This window comes from Pelmatolapia mariae, linkage group LG2, assembly GCF_036321145.2.
Source record: "Pelmatolapia mariae isolate MD_Pm_ZW linkage group LG2, Pm_UMD_F_2, whole genome shotgun sequence".
NCBI lineage: Eukaryota > Metazoa > Chordata > Actinopteri > Cichliformes > Cichlidae > Pelmatolapia > Pelmatolapia mariae.
Genome location: NC_086228.1, coordinates 16,207,190 through 16,229,269, shown reverse-complemented (window position 1 = coordinate 16,229,269; position 22,080 = coordinate 16,207,190). Strand labels below are relative to the sequence as shown.

General features: G+C 38.0%; 2 protein-coding genes across 2 annotated transcripts; one reads left to right on the top strand and one right to left on the bottom strand.

The window, feature by feature from the left end:
- Positions 1-804: 804 nt before the first annotated feature.
- Positions 805-10,534, bottom strand: gask1b (golgi associated kinase 1B). Its single transcript, XM_063485338.1, has 4 exons — positions 9,594-10,534; positions 8,351-8,568; positions 6,689-6,915; positions 805-4,059 (listed from the first exon to the last, which is right to left on the bottom strand). The coding sequence occupies exons 1-4, from the start codon at positions 10,480-10,482 to the stop codon at positions 3,852-3,854; spliced, it is 1,542 nt and encodes a 513-aa protein (XP_063341408.1). The 5' UTR covers positions 10,483-10,534; the 3' UTR covers positions 805-3,851.
- A 633-nt stretch (positions 10,535-11,167) lies between these two features.
- Positions 11,168-21,270, top strand: tmem144b (transmembrane protein 144b). The gene is made up of 12 exons (XM_063482582.1): positions 11,168-11,174; positions 11,895-12,068; positions 12,226-12,348; positions 13,117-13,216; positions 13,344-13,424; positions 13,580-13,658; positions 13,848-13,927; positions 14,589-14,707; positions 14,901-15,020; positions 18,720-18,817; positions 20,911-20,964; positions 21,187-21,270. The coding sequence occupies exons 1-12, from the start codon at positions 11,168-11,170 to the stop codon at positions 21,268-21,270; spliced, it is 1,119 nt and encodes a 372-aa protein (XP_063338652.1).
- The last annotated feature ends 810 nt before the right edge of the window (positions 21,271-22,080 follow it).

Below are 22,080 nucleotides of genomic sequence, written 5' to 3'. Positions count from 1 at the left end.
CAAGCGGCAGATTGTAAGTATTTTTGGTGAAGGAAGCAAGTGTTGGCATGACTTTATCTGAGATATGTTGGCATCTATTCAAACTTTCTTCTTAATTCCTTTATCAGCATAAGGAGCATGTCCTTCACCAGTGGCAGAGTCAACATGGTAGGAGCATTTTGTTGTGTCTATTGGCTTTTGTGTTGAGGTAGACAAGTGAGACAATCTGTTGAGTTTTCTTGTTATCGCCCCATGTAATCTACCTCTTGAGTGTTCCCACAGTAACCTCCCAGGTGCTGTCTCTTAGCACAATGAAGTGCAGTGTAATGCTAAAGATGTTTGGGATACTATAAGACATAAAAGGGTTATTAAAATGCTTGCAATAGATAATAAGATTTGTAAGCCTTAAATTACTGTATTCATTTTGCTTGGAAACATGGTATTAGGAACAATAGGCTTGGTATAATGTTCCCCAAAATGTCATGGGGAAATGGGGATATATTTCTGCCCATAAAATGTCAAGTAACTCAGGAAAAACTGTTAACCTGGTACAAACGGCTGACTATTCTAAATTACAAGGTGTAAGCTATTGAAAAATAAATATTGGCTAAATATGAAATATTTAAAGTCAGACTTCATATTATGAGATGATCTGGCAGGATGGCAATGGTTTGTTTTATATTTAAATTTGGGGGGTTTTGTTCATTTTGTTTGTTTGTTTGTTTGTTTGTTTGTTTAAATTCAGTCATATAATTGCTAGTGGGCACTGAATTTGTATTTATTTACATTTTTTAATTTTATTTATTTATTTTTGATACAGTCAGAGAACAGCAAATGCTAGAAATGAGAAAAGTGATGTCATCAGGGTTGATCCAAGGTCGCAACAATAAAGAACTCTTCTGTTGGGATCTTGTTTTTAGCCTGGCCTGCCAGCAGCCAGCTGGGCACAGCTTCGAAGAACCATTTCAAATTATTCTCAAATTCCATACCCCCATGGAAACAAAAGGAAGAGCAAAACCCTAACTTCTGATAAGGAGAGGAAGTGAAGACAGAAAATGCAACTTTAACATAAACAGAGCAAAAAGGTTGGTTCACACAGTGTAAACAAGTGTGAACCTGACAGAATAATGGTATACATTCAACAAGCCATTCCTGAAGATAAACCTTACAAGCTTTCCTAAACCTCTGCACAAATGATCCTCTTTATAAGCTAATTTAAAGCACAAACTGTTTCTCCATGTGTTTGTTGTTATTGTGAAAAAGAAACGTATATGCTTTTTGCCTACTTGAAGAGACTTTAACTTAAGAAGCTACCTGTAAAGGCTTGACCTGTATTACTATAAACATGTTTTTGTTTTTTACACTTATATTACCAAATGTAGGTACAGGAGCAAACTGTCTGCTCCAGCTCTTGCTGGAGGGGTTTTTCTTGGACAAACATCCAGAGGCATAAAACCCACTGACAAACTAATGCAGGTGCAAAGGGTTAAAACAACAGCCCAGTGAATGCAAGGCACGAACAGGAGAAAATAGCCCACAAAGCCCTATCGACTCTATTTCTGAGAGCCCAAAGAATAGTGTTTACAACAGCTTGAAAAGCACACTCCACACTCTGGATCGGATTTCTGAGCCACAGACTATTTCTGTCTGTGCCTGAGTGATACCAAGTAGAAATAGGTAGGAAAAATGCAATTGCTGATAAATTTTATAGATTAAATGTTATTATGATAACTCTTTGATTATGGCTTTGTTATCTAAGACAAAATCATTTTCAAACCTTATCTATAATCACAGTAAAACATAATTATGTTTATGCATAACTCACTCAAGAAATAGAAATCTATCAGCAGTAATTACTTTTATGATGTATCCCACGTTCGAATTGCACTACCAAATACAAAAAGAAAGCACAATAATAAATAAATGCATCAGTACATCATATTTAAAATAATAGTGCATATGCACTCATGTGAAAAAGAAAGCTTACATGATTCACAGGACTATGAAAAACTGAGTACACCCTTACTGCTTCCCAAGGAATTAAGATGGTAAGCAGCCACCAGGTGCTGCTAATCAAATGCACTTGATTAAATGATCATCATCAAGTGTCACCACAGTTATAAAGGCAGGAGTTCCTAGTCTGGAGCATTCAGATTTGTATAAGCACAATGCCATAATCTTGTATGTTCATGACCTGTTTAGAACGATTGGCAGGAAAAAAAAGCCTTTTTCTTCTAAAAAGAACACATCAGCACAGCTGAGGTTTGCAAAGTTACATCTGAACGAATCACAGGATATCTGGAACACTGCACTAAGTAAAAAAAACATCAGGAGAAGCACTTCATGCCAACCATGAACTACCAACTGTCATGGTGATGGAGGGGTTATGGCTTGGGCTTGTTTTGCATCTACAGCAGCGGTCCCCAACCCCCGGGCCATGGACTGGTACCGGTCGATGAGTCGTTTGGTACGGGGCCGCGAGAGTTAAGGCTTGGGTGTGAAATTTATAGTTTTTAGGTTTTTTTATCGTTTTTTTAGCTTCTTTTTTTTATTGCTTTTATCGTTAACTCAGTTCCCCTGGGTCTTTCCCCATGTGTTATGAATAAATCTTTTTTTTACACTGGTCCTGTCTTTTTTTAAATTTATCTGCGTCACCTTAAAGGCCAGTCCGTGAAAATATTGTCAGACAAAAAACGGTTTGTGGCGCAAAAAGGTTGGGTACTGCTGATCTACAGGATTTTGGATGCAACCTGAAATCACTGAGTGGCCCTGATCACTGTAGAACTGGCAGCTTGCACATCTGAAAAGGCACTATCAGTGATAAAAGACATATAGTTGGACAAATGTTCCCATTCAGGGGACCCATTTTTACATAGAAGGCCTTGAATATATAAGCTAAACTGCATAATGCATCTATTACAACAGAATGGTTTTGTATTAAAAGAGACTGGGACCTGAACTGGCCTCCCTGCAGTTCAGACATTTCACCAGTTTAAAACCTAAAGTACCACAAGAAGACCCAGTGAAACATGACCATCTCTTAAGTTTTTGGGGATGTGTTGTTGTCATCAATTTCAAAATGAACTAAAGTTTTTCTTAAAAATGTTTATTTTCTCAATTTAAACATTGATGCTTTCGATGTTCTATTGTGAATAAAATCTGTTTTTTTTTTAGATCTAAAACTTATTGCATTCTTTTTCATTTACATTTAAAGAGCTTCCAACTTTTCTGGAATTAATGTCGTATATATCAGAAAGTATTAGTCCAAGATTTTTGCTGCAACTTTCTACAAGGTGAACTATAGGGTGTACTTGGTTTTTCACAGGAGTGCATGGAATCCTGTAAAAACTTTTTTCCCATCATCATCATTATCATTTTATGACTTCTAATCTTCACTTGATAATTTATAGTCACTGTGTCCATGCTCTAATTGTGACAATAAGTGCCTAAATAACTGGAAATTATAGGCAAGGCGAAGCTTCTTAGCTTTTGTAAAAAAACAAAAAAAAAACAAAAACAAAATAAGATTGTATCCAAGGTACACAAAGTTTAAGAAAAAAAAAACTCATTAAAGTTATTGTTATCAGTGCAGTGTGGGTTGTGTGACCCTAATTGAGCTTCCAACTACTCAAAGAAGCTTTAGCAAGTCCCTTATTGGAACTATGACCTTTTTTTATATAATGGAAAATAAAACATCAGAAAAATTTCATTTTTCTAATATTACATAATTATCTTTGACAAAATCTCAAGCTATTGTGATATAATTTTAAAAATTGTCACACATCTGCTATTATTCTTATCCCAACCCACCTATAAAATGTTCGAGCATAAAGCCCCAATGTCTTCTAAAAGATTTAAAAGATTTATCTTCATCACACATTCATTGATATCACTTTGATCCCATGGGCATTGATGTAGGTGAGGAGGACCTTTGCTCGCCTCTCGATAACATCAATTAGCTTGTCAATGCCCTGACGACCCCCTTGGCTTTCCCAGTATGTCTCGTCAAGGAACAGAGATTGGAGAAGTTTTTCCCTCAGTTTTCTGGTTTTCAGCACAGACACAGCTTGCTCTGGAAACCTAGAAAGGCATAAGAGGAAACAGGAGGAAGTGTAGTCACACTGTAATACTGTGCAGATTCTATACATTAAACATCCATTCGCTTCCGCTTTTCCTTTTCATGGTCGCGGGGGGTGCTGGAGCCTATCCCAGGTGTCATAGAGTGAGAGGCGGGGTACGCCCTGGACAGGTCGCCAGTCTGTCGCAGGGCGAGACAGACAACCATTCACACTCACATTCACTCCTGCATTCACACCTATGGGCAATTTAGATTTTTTAATTAACCTATCCACACAAAGTGCATGTGTTTGGACTGTGGGAGGAAGCCGGAGTACCCGGGGAGAACCCACGCAAACATGGGGAGAACATGCAAACTCTAACCATGTAGCTATTTATATGTTATTTCTTAGCCCAAACTCCCCAACAAGTTTCATCACATCTGACTTTCATTTTTGCAGAATGGAATTAGGTGCAAATAGGCATGTCCAAAATGTAATTCTTCATAGATATGGTAAACATAGGTGGTGACATAGTGATTTAGCTAAACAGTTCCTGCAGTTCCTCTGGTCTGAAGATGCCAATAATAACAGAATGTTTCACTAAAGTCGACTATTAAATAAATTTGTGGAAGTGCCAGACCCATAAAAAATAATTAAGAGATGGCAAAATTAAATGTCTGTATTTTATACCAAGTGTTATGACAGGTTGTCTTTGTACATCAGCAACCTTGAAATCTGAAATGTTTTTGCTTTTTTCTTCTTGGCAGTAAAAACTGCATTTATACAATCACATAACTGGAGGTTTGTGTAACTAAAACATCACTTGAATCAAATGACGGGTTACTCATACTTTTAGCGCATGGATGGGATTTTTTCGACATTTTAATAGCTTTTGAGTGGGTAAAAGCTCCCTTCATACAAATGAAATGAAAAGTGAGAACTGTATATCATGTGAAGCAATTAGTTCCAGCAGTCAGGATTGGAGAGTTTTGTTGTTTTTTGTTTTTGGTTTGGTTTTGATGGAGCACTACATATCAGTAAATTCCATCTCATGTGATTTCAACAACAAAACAAAGCCTGGCCTACGCTGTAGAAGATGACTGTGAATGAACAATGTTAAAAGTTAAAGTGGTGCTCTTACTTAGAGATAGTGTTTTATGATTTGACTTTAAGGTGCAGTTTTTGCCTGTCTAGAAACAAGATTCACCTTAAAGAAACGTTTGAATTGGAAAGAGCCATGAACAGACTGCCATTTATTAAATGAGTTTAGATTCTGACGCATTTATATTTTTAAAATAAACTTTGTATCATTACTGCTCAGAAGTCGCTTAGAATAAAATGTCAAACATTGGTCAGTTTGGCTTTGAGAAAAGTCAACGAGATAACACCTCATGTGATCTACATGAAATTAAAGATCAAAATAGATATTTATTGTATCCTATGATCTTTCATCGTCTTTTATTTAGAATTTAGCTTTCATGCCTTTATCTTACTTGAATGCCAGAATGGAAGGTACAATTTTGCTGATGAAAACAAGGATTCACATTATGTGTCACATTCACAAACGTGTCCTTGCCATGCACAGATTCTCTGCTGTCTCCTTAGCGAGTCCCTGATTTATTGATCAAAAGGATGGATGAAATGAAAGGGATGCCTGTGGAGTGTACATTTACAAATCCACATAGACCTGTGGTGCATAAAGCGATGTGTTCTCATCATGGGACGTCTAATAATGCAGAAGATGTCTTTTGGCATGTGTTTCTTCACAAACTGCACACTCGACCTGCAAACTACCATTTTATTTTTTTTTAACATTTAAAGTATTGTAACATTATAAGTTAGAATTGTAAATTTTAAATCATAAAGTACACTTTTAACTTTAAACTTTAAAAATTCACAACCTGCAGCCACTGATTTGTGTATGGGTTGGCCAATTACTGTGAACCAAATTCAGAGTTTCCGAGCAGATTTGGCATAGATCCCAGATGGAGATTTGAATATGCTTGTTGAGTGTGCTGGAAATTTTCAACTATGTTGTCAAGGGCGGAAATGAGAAAAACAGCTGCTGAAAGCAGCTGAATCCAGACTGTCCACAGATGTTCCTACTCTGTGTGGACATTTTTTTTTATCTCAAAAAATAAGTACCAATACACAACTCTGGGTCATTGTTTTGAATCTTGTGAAGATTTTTTTTTTTTTTACAGATGTAGAAGACTGTCTGACAAATTATTACTTTTAAACAAATTGATCTATATGTAAACAGCAAACTGGATTTACACAATTACTTGTTGCTTTTGAGTTTTCAGTGTGTAATCGTTTTAAAGACATTGAAGCTCAAACAACACTTGTAGTACAAACAGCAGCTCTATCACTCGAAGGACATGTTTCAGCCTCTGGCCTTTATTAGAGTCTTTTTCTGATATATAATTATTTGTAAACATCTGATTGAAATTAATTTGATCTTTAGCTCATAATAAACAAATCATATAATCTATTTCATTATTCAACACTGCATGGCCAAGGGATTAAAGCTGTATTTTAGGCTAGGAATATATAGTAGTAGGAATATATAATGTTTTTTTTTTAACATTATATATTTAAACAGGTTAATTAATTATTCATTCATGTTCACCCTTTTGCTCCAAACTTACTCTTTGATTCCTGCCAACAGCCTGAAGTCCAAGTTGTCCTCATTACGGTCAAAGAATCCCTTGTTGTTGGTGAAGACCAGGTGTCTGGGGTTGTGGCTCCTGTAGATGATGTTTTCTAGCTGTATGTGGTTAGCATCTTGACATTTAGCATGGTAACCCAGTTCAATGCACACATCCTGCTGCCGAGGCCTGAACCCACAGCAACCCTGGTCCAGGCGGTTGTTAATCTAAAAATACAGTTCACACATTTCTTCATTAAATGCTTGGAGATGATGTTTTGAGACTAAGAGTGCAGTTCAGAGTGGCATTCACAGAGTTTTCTTATTCAAGGGGTTTTTATATTTTTAATGACAAAGGTAAGCACAATTTTACTCTGAATGGGCTTACTTTGCATTTTTGATGATCTCTCTTTATCATGATCTAAATAATAATTTCATGAAAAGATAACATTCAGCTAGTAGTGAAAGCATACAAACCTAGAGGGCTGGCAATTGCACTGACTCTATTGTACCACTAGTTTACTGGATATCAACATCAACTAGTCATGTAGACTGCTGAGTCACATGACTGTACAGGAAACTCACTTAAGTATATCAGGCTTCTCCACAGGGAATGACAACCCTATATTTAGCTATAGCCCTCATCCATTCTTAATCCTTTATGTGAAATCATTTGAGTTGTGGAGGTTTCAGACAGTGCTGTCAGAGTAAGACAAGCTGAAATGTCACACATAGATTTAGATGGAACTAAGTGCTGCTCACAGGCGTGGTTTTATAAGGCCTGAGGTTTAGTGTAACCTGGATGAAAAAGCATTCGTAAGGCTTTGAATCGGACAAAAATAAAATAGATCCTTATTACCTTGCAAACAAGCATCCATGCAGCTAATAGTACTAAAACAGAGCTTTTCCAGAGCTGCCATAGAAATACAAATGTGTTTTGTAGCTTGACTTGATAAAAATTAGAATTTATTAGTTATTCAAATATCTAAGACGATTGTCTGCCTTAACACTGTAGGGTGCTGGTGTGTTACATTTAACAGAAAACTCAATTGCCATAATAATAACAATAATAATAATAATAATAATAAAGTTAGACTAAAAATCATTGGAAGTTAATATTGGTTTTAAAATTTCTTTTATTTGAAATATAAAACAAGGCAAAAAAAATATCGACATTCTCTGTGTTTCCTTTATGTCATGCTAGTTGTTGTTAGAGGAACTGTATGAGTTACATTAACTTTAGTGTGTAGGCATTTTGCTCTACAAAACGAGAGGGTTAAGTCAGAATAAAAAAAGTACTTTTGTGATAAGAGTGGAGTTTCTATTCAGTTCACTAATGTCTTTGACAAGATGTTTTGTAACAATGAGGAAATATATGTGAATGATCAAAGTTGTGCCACCATGACCTCAACAGACAATTTAACTTATAAAGATTGTCAGTGTTTCCGAATAAGTATTTTAAGATTCGTCAGTCTACTTTGGTTTATCTGTCATGATGAAGGGGTAAAATGAGTAGTTCTCATAAAATGTGTCCTTTGTCCCAAAATGTGATTTACTGAGGCCTCCCACACAGGAAGCAAGAGCTCTATTCAGCCAAATGACAATACCTCTGAGAATTGTTTTTCTTAATCAGATATTGGAGCACATTTTCTTTAACAGTTACCTGTAACAAGAAGTCAAACAGAGCAAGTTTGCTCCATTCATAGTGATGAATTGTAGAGCAGCCAGAATCAGACTTTGGGCTGATGTTTTGTTGCCAACATCTCTGTTTAAGGGAGTTCTGGTACTCCCCCCATGTTAACTTCAAACTGGTCAAACCTGCAGCGAGGCCTGCTGGGTATAGAGATGCATCCCATGACACAACTGGACAGGACTGCCCATCTAAAGAGGGAGAAAAGAATAATTACATGCTTAGATTTTAGCAGCTGTTTCTGTTATTAACCAGAAAAAGTCTATAAACACTTTTTACACTCATGTTACCAGAACTTGTCCCCTGCAATGATGAAGACTGTCCACACACTGATTATCATATTTGCACCCCAAATGGTAAATGGTAAATGGCCTGTATTTGTATAGCGCTTTACTAGTCCCTAAGGACCCCAAAGCGCTTTACACATTCAGTCATCCACCCATTCACACACTGGTAATGGCACCCCAAGACCAAACAGTGAACTAACTCACAGACATGTAAAAATATTTCTAAATGTATTATGCTAAAAATAAAAAGAGACACAGACATTTCCCATAGATGGAAAAAATGTTTATGCAAGAAAATGAGGAAAGAGGACAGAGGTATCCTGTCACTAGCTGAATATGGCCCCAAAATCTGTTTAAACCTTGTGCTGACACTTTGTGAAGTCATCATGTAAAATACATTATTTGCGCTATTTATGAAAAAGGAGGATGTTAGTACTTTTTGGTCCTCTCTTCCCCTGAATATGTGTATAAAATGTGTATTCCCTCAGTTTTTGTTCCTTCTTTACTATTAATGTTATAAAATGACAATGAGCAATGTGAATACTGTTTTTCCATTGAATATGAATTAGGATTAGGTAGTCTTGCTCAATGACTTAAAAAAAATCACATCCACGAGGACACAATGTGCAGGTGAAGTTTTGGTGTCCACCACCAAAGCACAAGGTTCTTCTTGATTCCAAGCCTGAATGAATCTGTATTTCACTTAGACCCCATTAGTGGGTTAAGGTAACAAATAAACAGTTTTTATGGTATGGTTAATCTGTAGGTTGCAGTTTCTGTCGCTATATCAATGAACACTGTAGTGACATTTGCACAGTATTCTTAGCATGATAAAACCAGGCAATGTAGTTAGAATAACCATAAACAAAACCGTATATTTTTAACAAGGGTCAAAAAGGAAAACTTTGTCCATGTGCTTGATGACCTACCGTATAAAAAGCGAAACTTTCTGCTTACAGCTGGCAACGTCCTATTAAGCCCCAGCACTCTGTCCAAATGAAAAGCAAAAACCTCTGTGGTATCCACCGGGCTGTGGATGACTCCACATTGCCCTCCGCATACAGTGCTCGTTTTTGCGTGCTGTTCGTTCGCCTGTTGAACATTTGTCTCACCCTCAAATATCAGAAGGGAAAGAGTGTCTCCATGAGAGACTTCTTTCATGCGCAAAACTTTGGCATCCGCAAGAAAGCGCATGGTTTTCACATCCTGTGCGCTGAACCATGGTGGCGGCCTTTGACTGTATATTCGAATTGAACTAATCTGAGAGTCTGCTTCTTCATGTTTATAAATTTTATGGCTTATATCCAGTGATTTATAGTCAACATCCATGGCTTCCTTCCTTGAAGGTATGGGTGCAAAGTTGCGCTTAATTTGTACCGCATCCCCATCCAAAGTGCGAAGTTTTTCCTGGGTAAAAGACAGATTGGAAGACTTATTTCTTCTCACTTTTCTCCTCACTTTGGGTCGGACTGTACCTCTTATATGTGCTGGTTTTCGACGCTTAGTCTTTAAAGTTATGTACACCACGTTGTAGCGAGTCGGGACTATGAAGCTCGCATCGTTCCGCAAGTCTGGAGAGTGTGGCTGGCCATCGTTGATCTCCAAATTATACAATCCACGGGTGTGCCGGTACTTCTCCTCATCAATCCTTCGGCTCCGGTGCAGTTGCGAGTATCCAACTTGTGAAAACACAAAAAGCAGATAGATTACACATACAGACGCAATTATTAAACTTCTTTTTGAAAGAGGGCACCTGCGAAAGTTGCCGGTCAGTTTTAGAATAAGGAAACTTAGCCAACAAAAGTCAGACTTCCCCATTAGAATTTATGTCATTATCACGACTTTGTCCTTTTTGCGCCAAACTCTTACTGGGGAGGAGCGCAAAACTTCCGAGGATTTCTGTGAGTAGAATGGAGGGCACAACTGCGCAGTGGATGGAGGGTCATTGCTTCTCGGAAATGAGAAGCAATTTAAAACTTATAGTTTTTTCTCCCCTTCTCTTCAGGTACAGACCGAAATGAGAGCCTAAATTATTAAATTTTTGTTTTTTGTTTTTTAATGAATCATTCAGCCCCGAAAATAAAACACACCCAGGCCATGTGATATTCAAACTTGATAAAGTGCACTGCAATATCCCTAAAGTTAACCTTTGTTATTTGGATGTCACTCTATCAAAATCCACATCGATGTCCATTAGGGTACACCACAACTCCTTACGAAGGTTTATAAGGGGTAATGCAAATGTGTTTTTGAACTTACACGAGCTATAGACATATTTTACAAAACAAAATTGAAATAAGGAAGTTAAGCACTACACAACATATTAACTAGGTTGAAAATGAAATAGTTTAAAACTAAATATTTGATCGCTTATGTATTATATGTATGCGTTTCAGGCGACATCTGGTGGTATACTGTCCTAATTCTTCATGGCAACTCCCAAAGCTGTTTACGTTGTGGAGACACAATAGCAGTAAAAAAAATGTCCTTATGTGTTGGGAGAATGTGGGGTGGGCGCACCAGTCCACTTAGCCTACAGGATTTCCTTTTCTGAGTTAAAATAGGTGTGACCAATAGAGCTCGTCAATCTAACTACAAGTGCTGTTTTCCTTGTCATTCATGGGCGAATGAGTCATCAAGACAAAGAACCACAACTAATATATATATGTATATATGTATGTATATATACATATATATATATACATATATATATATATATATTTAACTATACATCGTCTAGTTTAGGTCTACTCTTTGTCTGCTATAAATAAGCAAATACTATAAACAGCAGTATTATAAATGTCATAAGATAAATTACTCCAGAAAACACACATGATGACAAGCCCTCATGGTTGTGTGTTTTCTTGTCTGTAAGTATATGCATATATGCGCTACATCCTCTGCAGCTGTTGTGTGACAAAGTGATTAGATAACTGGCAGCACCTGACTGACTTACCACTGCACACACAGACAGCCTCCAGCAATTTTTAATGTTGTAGACCTGAATTATCAAAAGTAAAACAAATATTCTGTTTTAACATGCTCCAAGCAAAATCCTTACTTTTGCTTTTATTCGTCGCTGCGTTATTGATTGCGAGCTGTCATATTGCTGAAGGTTTGTAAAGTATAATTGGTCTGTGATGAATAGGGGCTGCGTGTGGTTGCATTAGGTTGGCTTTTTGTTTGAAGTCAGATTTGTTCTTTAACCTCTTGCTGTAAAAACTTTACAGGTGCAGAAGATGGCTACAAAAATGATGGAACTGGTGAACTGGAATCATTTAATGTTACTTGTAACTCATCTAGGGCTATCTCACATTTTGCCTATGGAATTACTGCAAATATGGCTGCTGTATTTTTGTATGGAAGTAATTTCGTTCCTGTCAAAAGAGTAGAGACTGGCGATGGTGAGCATACAATTGTTATTTTTCTGAGAGTTTGAATATTCTTATTTGTGTTATTTTTGGACGAAAGCTCCATTTTAAATGTTTACTTTTCAAGTGAGGAAAATCTACACTATTTGGGAAAGTTTTGAGATCATTTATCTTTGTGTTTTATTTACAGGTATGTTTTTTCAGTGGGTTACCTGTGCAGCAATATGGGTTGTATCTATGTTTGGAGACTTGATGCTTCAGTCACCCAAGTTCTGCCCATTTGCAATGCTTGGAGGTGTGCTTTGGGCCACAGGTATTGTGGAAGTTTGGGGGGGGTTGATTTTTTTAATTTAACAACACATAGTTTAATGCCAAAGGTTCTGGAAACTGGACTCTGGTGTCCAGCTGGATGTTGTTCTTGATCCCTATTTTCCTAGTTCATTGTAAAATTAGGTTATTGATAGTACCCTGTTGGAGGTGTGAACAGTTTTAGGGGTGAAATCAGTGTGACCCAATTTCATACTTTAAATTCATAATGTTATGTGCTTAACTTTGAAAAGAACAATGTGTATATTAGTCATGTTGTTAAACAACAGAAACTGTTGAGGGAATAGTGTGACATAGTTGCTGAGGCAAGAACTGGGACGTTGCAGCTCATCTGGATTTTCAAATTTGCCAGATCAAAATGTTTTTTAAAAATGAATTTAAATTATTGAAAATTGCTTCATCATAATCTTTGCCATACCTTACTAGACAGAATCAAGTGCCACAGATGCACACAGACTGTTTGTTTCATGAATACCTCTAAATATCAGATATTCACTAGCTCCTCATTCAGGTTTGATAGCATTTCTAGTAGATGAGGGTAGATGGCTTGAGTATGAATTGAGGCTGTGGTTTGGGGAAGACTTCAGAGGGGACTGGGAATGGCTCCTGGGTCAGTTAGACTCCATGTACTAATGAGAAGTGAATAAGTAAAAGATATTTTTGCATTCAGATATAGCAATGGAAATGGTGCAACCCTAACTTTGTCAGTAACATTTACATGTTAACTTCTTCCATCTATCCATATGGTCTACAGGAAATGTAGCAGTTGTTCCATTTGTTAAAGCTATTGGCCTTGGTCTTGGCATCTTAATTTCAGGATCCTCTCATTTGTTGATGGGCTGGGCCAGTTCAAGGTGAGTTGAGCTGAGTTAATGGAATGTACACTCTGGATCGAAAATAAAATAATCCTGTCTTTGCATGACTTGGGTTGAATGAAAAATAACTGAATCGGTCAAAGTTCACTGATTGTGTCTGTCCTAGATTTGGCTGGTTTGGGATTGCTGCACAGAACATTTCGCGTCCAATATTAAATTATTGTGGAGCTGGGTTGTGTCTGCTAAGGTAAACCGCGTTTGGAATTGTAATGACCCAGCCTGTGTTGTTTATTTACCCCCACCCCCACACAAAAACAGTGATGGCTACTGTCTGCTGCTGTCATTTTTCAAACCATATCAGCTGGATGTACATGACACTTTTTCTTTCCTCCTTTGATTCAGTGGGCTGATCTTTTTCTTTGTGAAAGCGGATGTAAAGCTACTTCACAGTTCAGAAACAACTCCATTACTGATTGACAGAGTGAGTGTGTCACTGACTTAATATTTATTTTTATCAGCTTGTCGAAGTAGGTTGATTTCAGAAAATACATTCTTTTTATTTTCTTCCTATTCACTCAAGGCAAATACTTTCTTTCTTAAAGCCTGTCATCACTTTATCATGTATTTTGTGTGGTGTACATACAAATTGGGTCGATGTTTCTCTTTGCAGAGAACAAATTCAGGCAGCTATGGACAAAATTCCTCTGAATCCTGGATTGACACCATCGGACCAAAGAGCAAACGATTCATGTGAGCTCATCTCATTAACAGCCCCTCAGATGTGTGCATTACTACTATTAGCATTTTTCATTGCTGACAAAGAAGGGCTACAACAGTCACTCTGTCATGGAATTTAAATTATAAATGAATGAATAAAATTTTACACTTTTTAATTATTTAAAAAGTAAAACAATTCATTTACATTACATCTTTTAAATGAAGGTCTTAGTTATTTGTTTAGAAGCTGCCTAAAAAAAACCTAAAAACTGCGTGTGGTTTTTTTTTTTTTTTTTTTAGGTGTAACAGGTTTTAAGTCATGACTTACAAAAAGAAACGTTTCACACATGACAACCTTGCTCTTACTGTGAGTTTGTGTTTTAGCAGCAGAAAAAAAAAACTTAAAATGTGAGCACCAGGCTGTAAATGTAGCAGTCACAGTCGATATTCAATAAATGTAAAAAGCAGAGTGCAAAAATAACATCACTTTTGTGCTGTGTGTTTTCCTGCATATCCATTTACCCATGCACTGTCAGTTTTTATCGGCTCTTTGCAATATCTTGGAATTAACCATAGAAATTGAATGATGTGATTTAACATCATTCAATTTAAAATTGATGCATTTTAAATCAGTGGAGATTTAAAATGCATTTTTCATCCAGTTCCTCAATGTATTCTGTCTCCTTCTCACCAGTGGTTTTCTCCTTGCTGTTGTGGCGGGCCTCATGTATGCTTCCTCCATCATACCGGTCCTGTACATTAAGAGCCATTCTGTGCACCATGACAGCATGTTCTATGAATCCAGTGTCTACGGTATGTTTTCTGTGTTGGATACCGCTTTATTATGAACTTTTTTTTTTGTAAAGCTGGCTTGAAGGAAGTATTGAAAAAATACATTTATCATAGATATAAGGATGGATCCAGTTGCTGCTTGATGAAATACTAGTCCCTCCTAAGAACCAGGTGTAATATTTCCAATTTAATTCCCGTTTCCATCTTTTCACAGATCTCGACTATGTCCATGCACACTGCTGTGGTATTTTCATTGCAAGCACTGTGTACTTTGCCATCTACTGCGCTGCCATGAATACAAAGCCGAAGCTTTACTCCAGAGCTGTACTTCCAGGTAGAACATTATTTCTGAAAAGGCACTCTTCCAAAGCCTATTGTATGACCGTGATCTTTAGTAATTAATGACTGGGCTGCTTTGAACAAATTTGTAATTCTACTCAGGTTACTGAGTGATGATTTGTTGTGAACAAGCAAGCAATGTGTATCCTTGAAGAGACTGAATTTATATTTTTAAATTACTCTAGCCTTTTTTTTTCTCCAGTGTTTATGAACATGCACTTTGTATGAAAGCTTTCAGTAACCTTTTTCTTGTTGTTTTTTGTTTGTTTGTTTTTTTCCTTTCCTACGACTGGAGGGGGGAATGTCAGTCCAATTTTTTCTAAAATGTATATTCAGTGACATGAAGTTTCAAGTTTTTTTTTTTTTTTTGGTTTTTTTTGGGGGGTTTTTTTGGGGTTTTTTTGGTTTGTTTGTTTTTTTTGTTTGTTTGTTTTTTAAAGATCAATTTCAAAATAGTTTTCTCAGCATTCCAATTTTGAATTGTTGCAATCTTGTGATTATGTGATGTATGTATGGCAAAAAAATGGAAACAAGCTTCCATAGTTTTGTTTACTTTCTCTGAGTTCAGGTTCACACCGTACTTGTCTTATACTGACAGTCGATCAGCGTCACCCTGTTATTACTTCTTATTGTGCCAGGTTGCCCTTTACTGTCACTTTTTCAGTGGTCAGGGTTGGCAGATGGACTAGACACAAAAGGGAAGACTTTACCCAAAAATACACAGCAGGTCAATCTTGTGGGAAAAAATCCTTTAAAGCTCATTTTAACCTCTTCCTATGTGGTTTTGGTACGGCAGGCTTGGCAGCTCTTGGTGGATATCGTGGGTTTCACAAAATCTTCAGGACCTCTGTCAGGTTTCCCTTTTTTTTTTTTTTTTTTTTTTTTGGTTAAATAGCATATTTTATGACATCCTGAGATGTGTACCTTTTTAGAACCAAGCTAGTTCCAAAGGTACATAGAGAGTAAAAAATGTGGGGGTTAGGGGGTGCTCACCAAGTAGGTTGGTGACAAACAGAGAACATGTGTGTCTACAACCTTGTCTCATTTGCTGCAGGAAAATATAAGGTAAAATAACGAAATGACAGTTCATACTGAATGCATCAACACGTTGAAGTCGGCTTACCTCAGTCTGAATGCCAAAGCAAACTTATTCGTATGAGACATCAGAAGCTTTGACAAAAACGACTGTATTTAATCTCTTTAGGAGAACAGATTACATATTCACATTAAGACTTTAACCTTCACAAGTAGAGAGGTTTCCTTTTTTAAGCCTTAATACAGTTTAAAGGTCAAGTATTAATTTTTAGCTGCTGCCTCCATGACATCTGTTGGGTATCTTTAAATTATGGATTTTCTTACATTCTACCAGAGATGTTTCTCTGTGAACTTCGTCCACTTGAGGTTACTAGTATGTCTAATAAGAGCTCGTGCATGATTCTAAACCAAAAAAGAAGAATCCAATACTGAGGAAATGCAGTGCCTTCCTTTGCTAAGCTGTGTGCTTTGTGGCGTCTGTTTTGCAGTCAATAATGTAGATCACTGTGGTGTTGCATTTGCCATACAGCTACTGAAATTTAACCGATCTGCCTTAGAGCCTCTCTTTTAAAAATATTAATTAATTATGTTGGTTCTTTAGGAACACCAATGATGTTCCTGGGTCAGTTTGACCTGGGGCATGTTTACTTGACATGATTACTAAAAATCAAAAAAAAGGTTTTTTTTGTTTTTAGTATGAAATTTCTGCTTGGTTTAATAAGGGTAATCAACACTAAAATAAATGGTTCATTTCACCTCATCTGTAAGAGTGAGAATGCATGTGTTGTTATGACTTTTGACGGGAACCCTTTCTGTTCCTCTTAATTGAGTGTGGGTGGAGTTTACCCACAGGAATAGAAAAAGTTCCCGTGGGTAAACTCCACCCACACTGAGTGGGTGCTTGGTAGGGGAGGAGCAAAACACATTGCCTGCAAGTGGGCCTCATCAAAAAATGGTGAAATACAGTGGTCTTTATCCTCAAATATGCATCAGGCAAAACTGTCTGCAGAAAACATAATGACAGTGCCAAGGCCCAATACGATGGCACTGACTCGTTTGACAGACATCAAGTCAGCTTTTGAGCTTGTCATGTCCAACTCAATACAGAAAATCATTCTTGAAATGACAGATTTAGAAGGAAGGCGTGTTTTGGGGGAGAAATGGAAAGATAAAATGCATTTGCATGCATATTTGGGAGTTCTCATCCTGGCTGGGGTCTATAAATCAAAGGATGAATCAACAGCCAGTCTGTGGGATGCAGAGAAAGCCGGGGCTATATTTCGTGCCACTATGTCACATTTTCTCCGATTTGATAATCGAGAGATGAGGGCTGTCAGACAGGAGAGAGACAAGCTGGCAGCTGCTAGGACAGTATGGGACAAGTGGGTAGAGCAACTTCCTCTGCTCTATAACCCAGGCCCTAATGTCACAGTGCATGAAAGGCTAGTGGAATTTCAGAGATCAAATATGGCATAAAAATCTGATGCAAACACCAGCTATGCATTGAACATGCAGGATTACACTGGAAAGTCGGTTGGAGGAGCCCCAGAGAAGAATCAAGGGACAAATTTGTGCTTGATATGGCAAAGGGGAACAGGGGGCGCAATGTAACCTGTGACAATGTTTTTTCATAAGCTACAACCAGGGTCAGGAGCTTCTGAAGAGAAAGCTCACGATGGTTGGAACAGTCCGAAAGAACGGGGCTGAACTTCCTGCTGAGCCCGTCAGTCTTCCATATTTGCCTTCACAGACACTACAACCCTGGTGTCTTATTCCCGCGAAAAAGATGAAAACATGAGCTCTTTGCACCACATGAGCTCTGAAATCTGCACCAGAGAGGACCAGAAACCAACTATGATCCTAGACTACAATGCCACCAAAGTGGGGACTGGACAACTTGGACAAAGTCACATGGTCCTACAGCACCAACGGAATGACTGCACACTGGCCACTGGTCATCTTTTACAACATGATGGATGTATTGGCCTACAACGCATTTGTCATTTGGATGGAGATCTTTCCTGAGTGGAATGTGTCAAAGCTATACAAGAGGTGCATCTTCCTGGAGAAGCTGGGGAAGGCGCTTGTGGTACAACATACAACGGAGGCAGCACATGCCAAGGATCCCAGCTGCTGCAGCAACAGTGAGGGAAATCCAGGAGAGGGCTTCCCCTAGTACACCAGTGCGTGAGGTAAGTGTATGTGTGTCTGTGTGATTGGTGTCTTGGGATCAGCAAAAAAACATAGTAATCATCATCCTCTTCTTCCTAGGTTGCTGCTGGGAGAAAAAGGAAGAGGTGGTGTCAAGACAAGCATGACCTGTGTAAAATGTGCAAAATTCATTTGCACAAAACACTCTGTGATGACATGTCCCGCATGTGCTGTGTAGACACATGCACCTTGTTCATTTCCACCTGTTAAATTTTGTATATTTCTGGTTCTAAACATTGCATAGTGTTTACTATTACAATATGTGACAGCATGTCACTTGTGTCCTGTGGAGACTCACAGACACACACTGTGTTCATATTGCTAATCTCTTATTTTGGTTTTTGTTATTTTGTTCCTTTCTAGATCAAAGGAATCATAGGAATTTTGTTTGTTTTCAATGCATTTTTACTCAAACATAAGTACCTTATGGTCTCCTCTTGCTCTTCAGGTCTGCTGTCTGGACTCATGTGGGCAATTGGGACATACTGCTGGTTCCTGGCCAATAACTACCTGAATTCTGTCATTACATTTCCAATTGTCACAGCGGTAAGTCCAGCATATTCTGACAGCTGGGAGGATTTAATTAATAAGTTAAAAAAATGAATTCTAAAACCACTTGGACTGCAGATGGATATTGAAGGTTTTCACATTGTTCTGCATTACATGAGTATTTCCAAAAGAAGTTGGATCTAAAATACTGACAACATTTTAAGGGTGTGTCAGAGTCAGAGAGACTTTATTTATCCCCAAGGGGCAATTAAGATAGATGATACTTTGCCGACCATACATACAATACAAAAACATCACATTGGGGAGACAGGTCAGCCTAGGTTGCACTGACCGGTCGATAGCACAAGCAGTGACCCAAACTGAAACAATGGAAAATGCACAACATGAGGAAAGACGAGGAGAAAAAAGAACTCCCCCCAGAATGAGCTCCAACAGGGAGATCAGTTTGAGAACAGGAAGAAAAAAAAAAAACACCTCAGCACATAGCACATGAATCATCACATCTCACAACATAGAAGACATAAGCTTCGATGGCGTTTGGAGGGGGTGGGGGGGTGAGTGTAGGTCTGTGTGTTCAGCCGAGAGACAGTGTTCCTTTGCCCGATTAGCCAAAAGTCAACAATCTTCAGTTGACGCGGGTGGCCTTAAATGAGGGGGAAGAGAAAGAATACAGTTTTGTTATCTAAGGGAGAATTTTGTTATTCCGGTCAGCTTTTGCCTTGAGCATCCAGCTGGCTCCAGGGGGGCCGCATGAGATGAAGGATAGTAGTTGTTTTGCTTAGTGCGAACAAACTGCTTCCAGTTTTACAGTTGGTCTAATGTCCCTCACTGGTCACCAGGTCTCTCAGTTCCTGTTGTTCTTCTCCAAGATCTTATCCATATTGCGTTCAATAAACACAGTCTTGAGTATTCACAGCCCTGCCCATCGTCTATCATGTCGGCCAGCCTTGTGGGATTTTGAACAGCTGTAGTCGCTTCCTGTTCTTCGATAAGCCAGGTCGGAGCCAGCTCCAATCAGCCAGAACTCTGTTATCATGGTTCCGAATTTAGGGGTTTAAGGATCTTTAGTGATCACATTGATTTAAAAAAAACAAAAACAAAAAAAAAAAAAAACAAAGTGTGGCATAGCAAGCAATTAGGAAAAATAACTTCAGCCAGTGAAAGAAATTAAATGAAATTAACATGCTTGAAAGGAAAGTTCAAAATCGCATAAAAAAAAAATACTTGGAAAAAAGAAATTTGCTTTATTTGTGTTTCTTTGCTGGTGACAATCAATGCTATTCAAGAAGAAACGATAAACTGGAACTCAAGCGAATAAGTCAAAGAGAATGGGTGTGGGTTTTTTTTAGCCATGATTTGAAGACTTGGTGAGGTAGATGACCTGACCTGCAGGGGGAGGCAGTCATGCACGCAGTTTGCTTTCTCAGTGTTTTCTCCGAATGGATCAATAAAACTCATCAAGTTATTCCTTGGGGCCAGATTTGATGACATTACAGCTAGTACTTGTTCAAATGTCAGCAACTTGTTGAAGTGAGAGTATATTTCTACGCTATTTTTAGCCGCTAGAGGGGAATGCATTTCGCTGCGCGCTATTCTTTCTTCAAGACACGAGTTTGTACCTGAGAGTCAGAAAAGTTGACTGCCAATAAATCACATGAGCACCTGGATACATTAGCATGTGGAAACAGGTGTAAGGGCCTCTTCTGAAAAAGTATTACCAGCATTTAAAACTGAACGATGCTTCTCACTTTCTATTGGATGGATGGATGCAAGTCATATTCATTGCAGGAGGGGGGGGGGGGGTTAATAGAGCTAAGATTTGCAGCTTTCTTACTAAATTGCATTTCCCCAGAAGCAATGTAGCTCGGATAAAACATGTTGCAACAAGATCAATTAAGTGTATCCTTCATACATGGAGGAAGCCATTAGTGCTTAAATATCATAATCTAGATTGTCTATTGCATTTAGCTTTTAGTGAATGTTCGATGTGTATGCGCAGTGCTAAACGGATCAGACAATGTCAGAACAAATGGCTAACCCATTTATATCCTGCTCTTTTGAGCTGGTGCTTTAGTTTCATCAAGTCAATGGTCTAAGCTCAAACAGCTTGTTTGGTTTCCTTTCTTCAGGGCTATGGTCTGGTTGCTGCTCTGTGGGGGTGCCTGGTATTTAAAGAGATTAAGGTAATGATCAAAATACTAGCAAGTCTTGTTTCTTGACTGTACAGTAGTTCAAAGGCTTGCATGTAAGAGTACTGTTTACAAAGGGGAGATTCTAAACGATATCAAGTTAAACTGCAGTTGATCAGGAAGACATTTACCATCCCAAAAGGAAGAATTTTTAATTAAATGTTTCTGAGAAAAAGCATACTCAGATGATTAACTTCTCCCACTTTCTTTCCACAGGGCTTGGCCAACTGCCTGATCTTCTCATTGGCCTCATGTGTTGTGCTGACTGGATCTATGCTGACTGCCATATCAAATCTCTAATAATGCAGAACAGTCAAACATCTAATTTTCTCTATTTTTGTTTTCTGTATCAGTGAGGAGAAAAAGCAGTGTTTGCTTTTTATAAATGCATTAAAACATGTTTAAAAAAATTTAAATTTAATTATAACCCTTTTAGTTGCATAGCAGGAACCTTATGCTCTGCAGTTAACTGTTAGGAAAATATTTAAAGTGGATTTGCGTCTGGACTTTGAAAATCTATTTGGTTTGTTACTAACAAACCAAATAACACAAATGTCACATTTAATGCATCACACAGCAGCTGCCGTTTTCACTAATCAGGACTGACTCTTCCAGCATTGCAGAGGTTGTGTGTGTGTATATATGCCACTGAGGTCTACTTTACAGATGTAAGAAAAAGATGGCCAATGCTAGACTGAATATTGCAAAATTGCTATTAAAACACTTGAAATTCCACCAATGGCATCGCTCACATTTCCTGGGGTTTGTATGCAGAAAAAGATGGTCAAGATGATGTGCTTGATTTCTGGGATGGAATAGCTTAGGGGAGGACAGAACGTGCATACTTCACAGAAGTGCTTTTATGGCTTTATTGGATAGGTACAGTGAAGACTGACAGGAAAGCAGAGGACGAGGAAGAGAAAAGACATGCAGCAAAGGGCTGCAGATCAGACTCAAATCCGGGCTAGCTGCTTTTAGCCATATGGCTGCCTCCTTATTCCACTGAGCTAAACCAGCGCCCTGAAAATGTCTTTCTGAACGTAAATGTGCTAGGTTAAACTAAACAATACACATTATTTATAGAGATTGATACTGGCTTTAACATGCCAC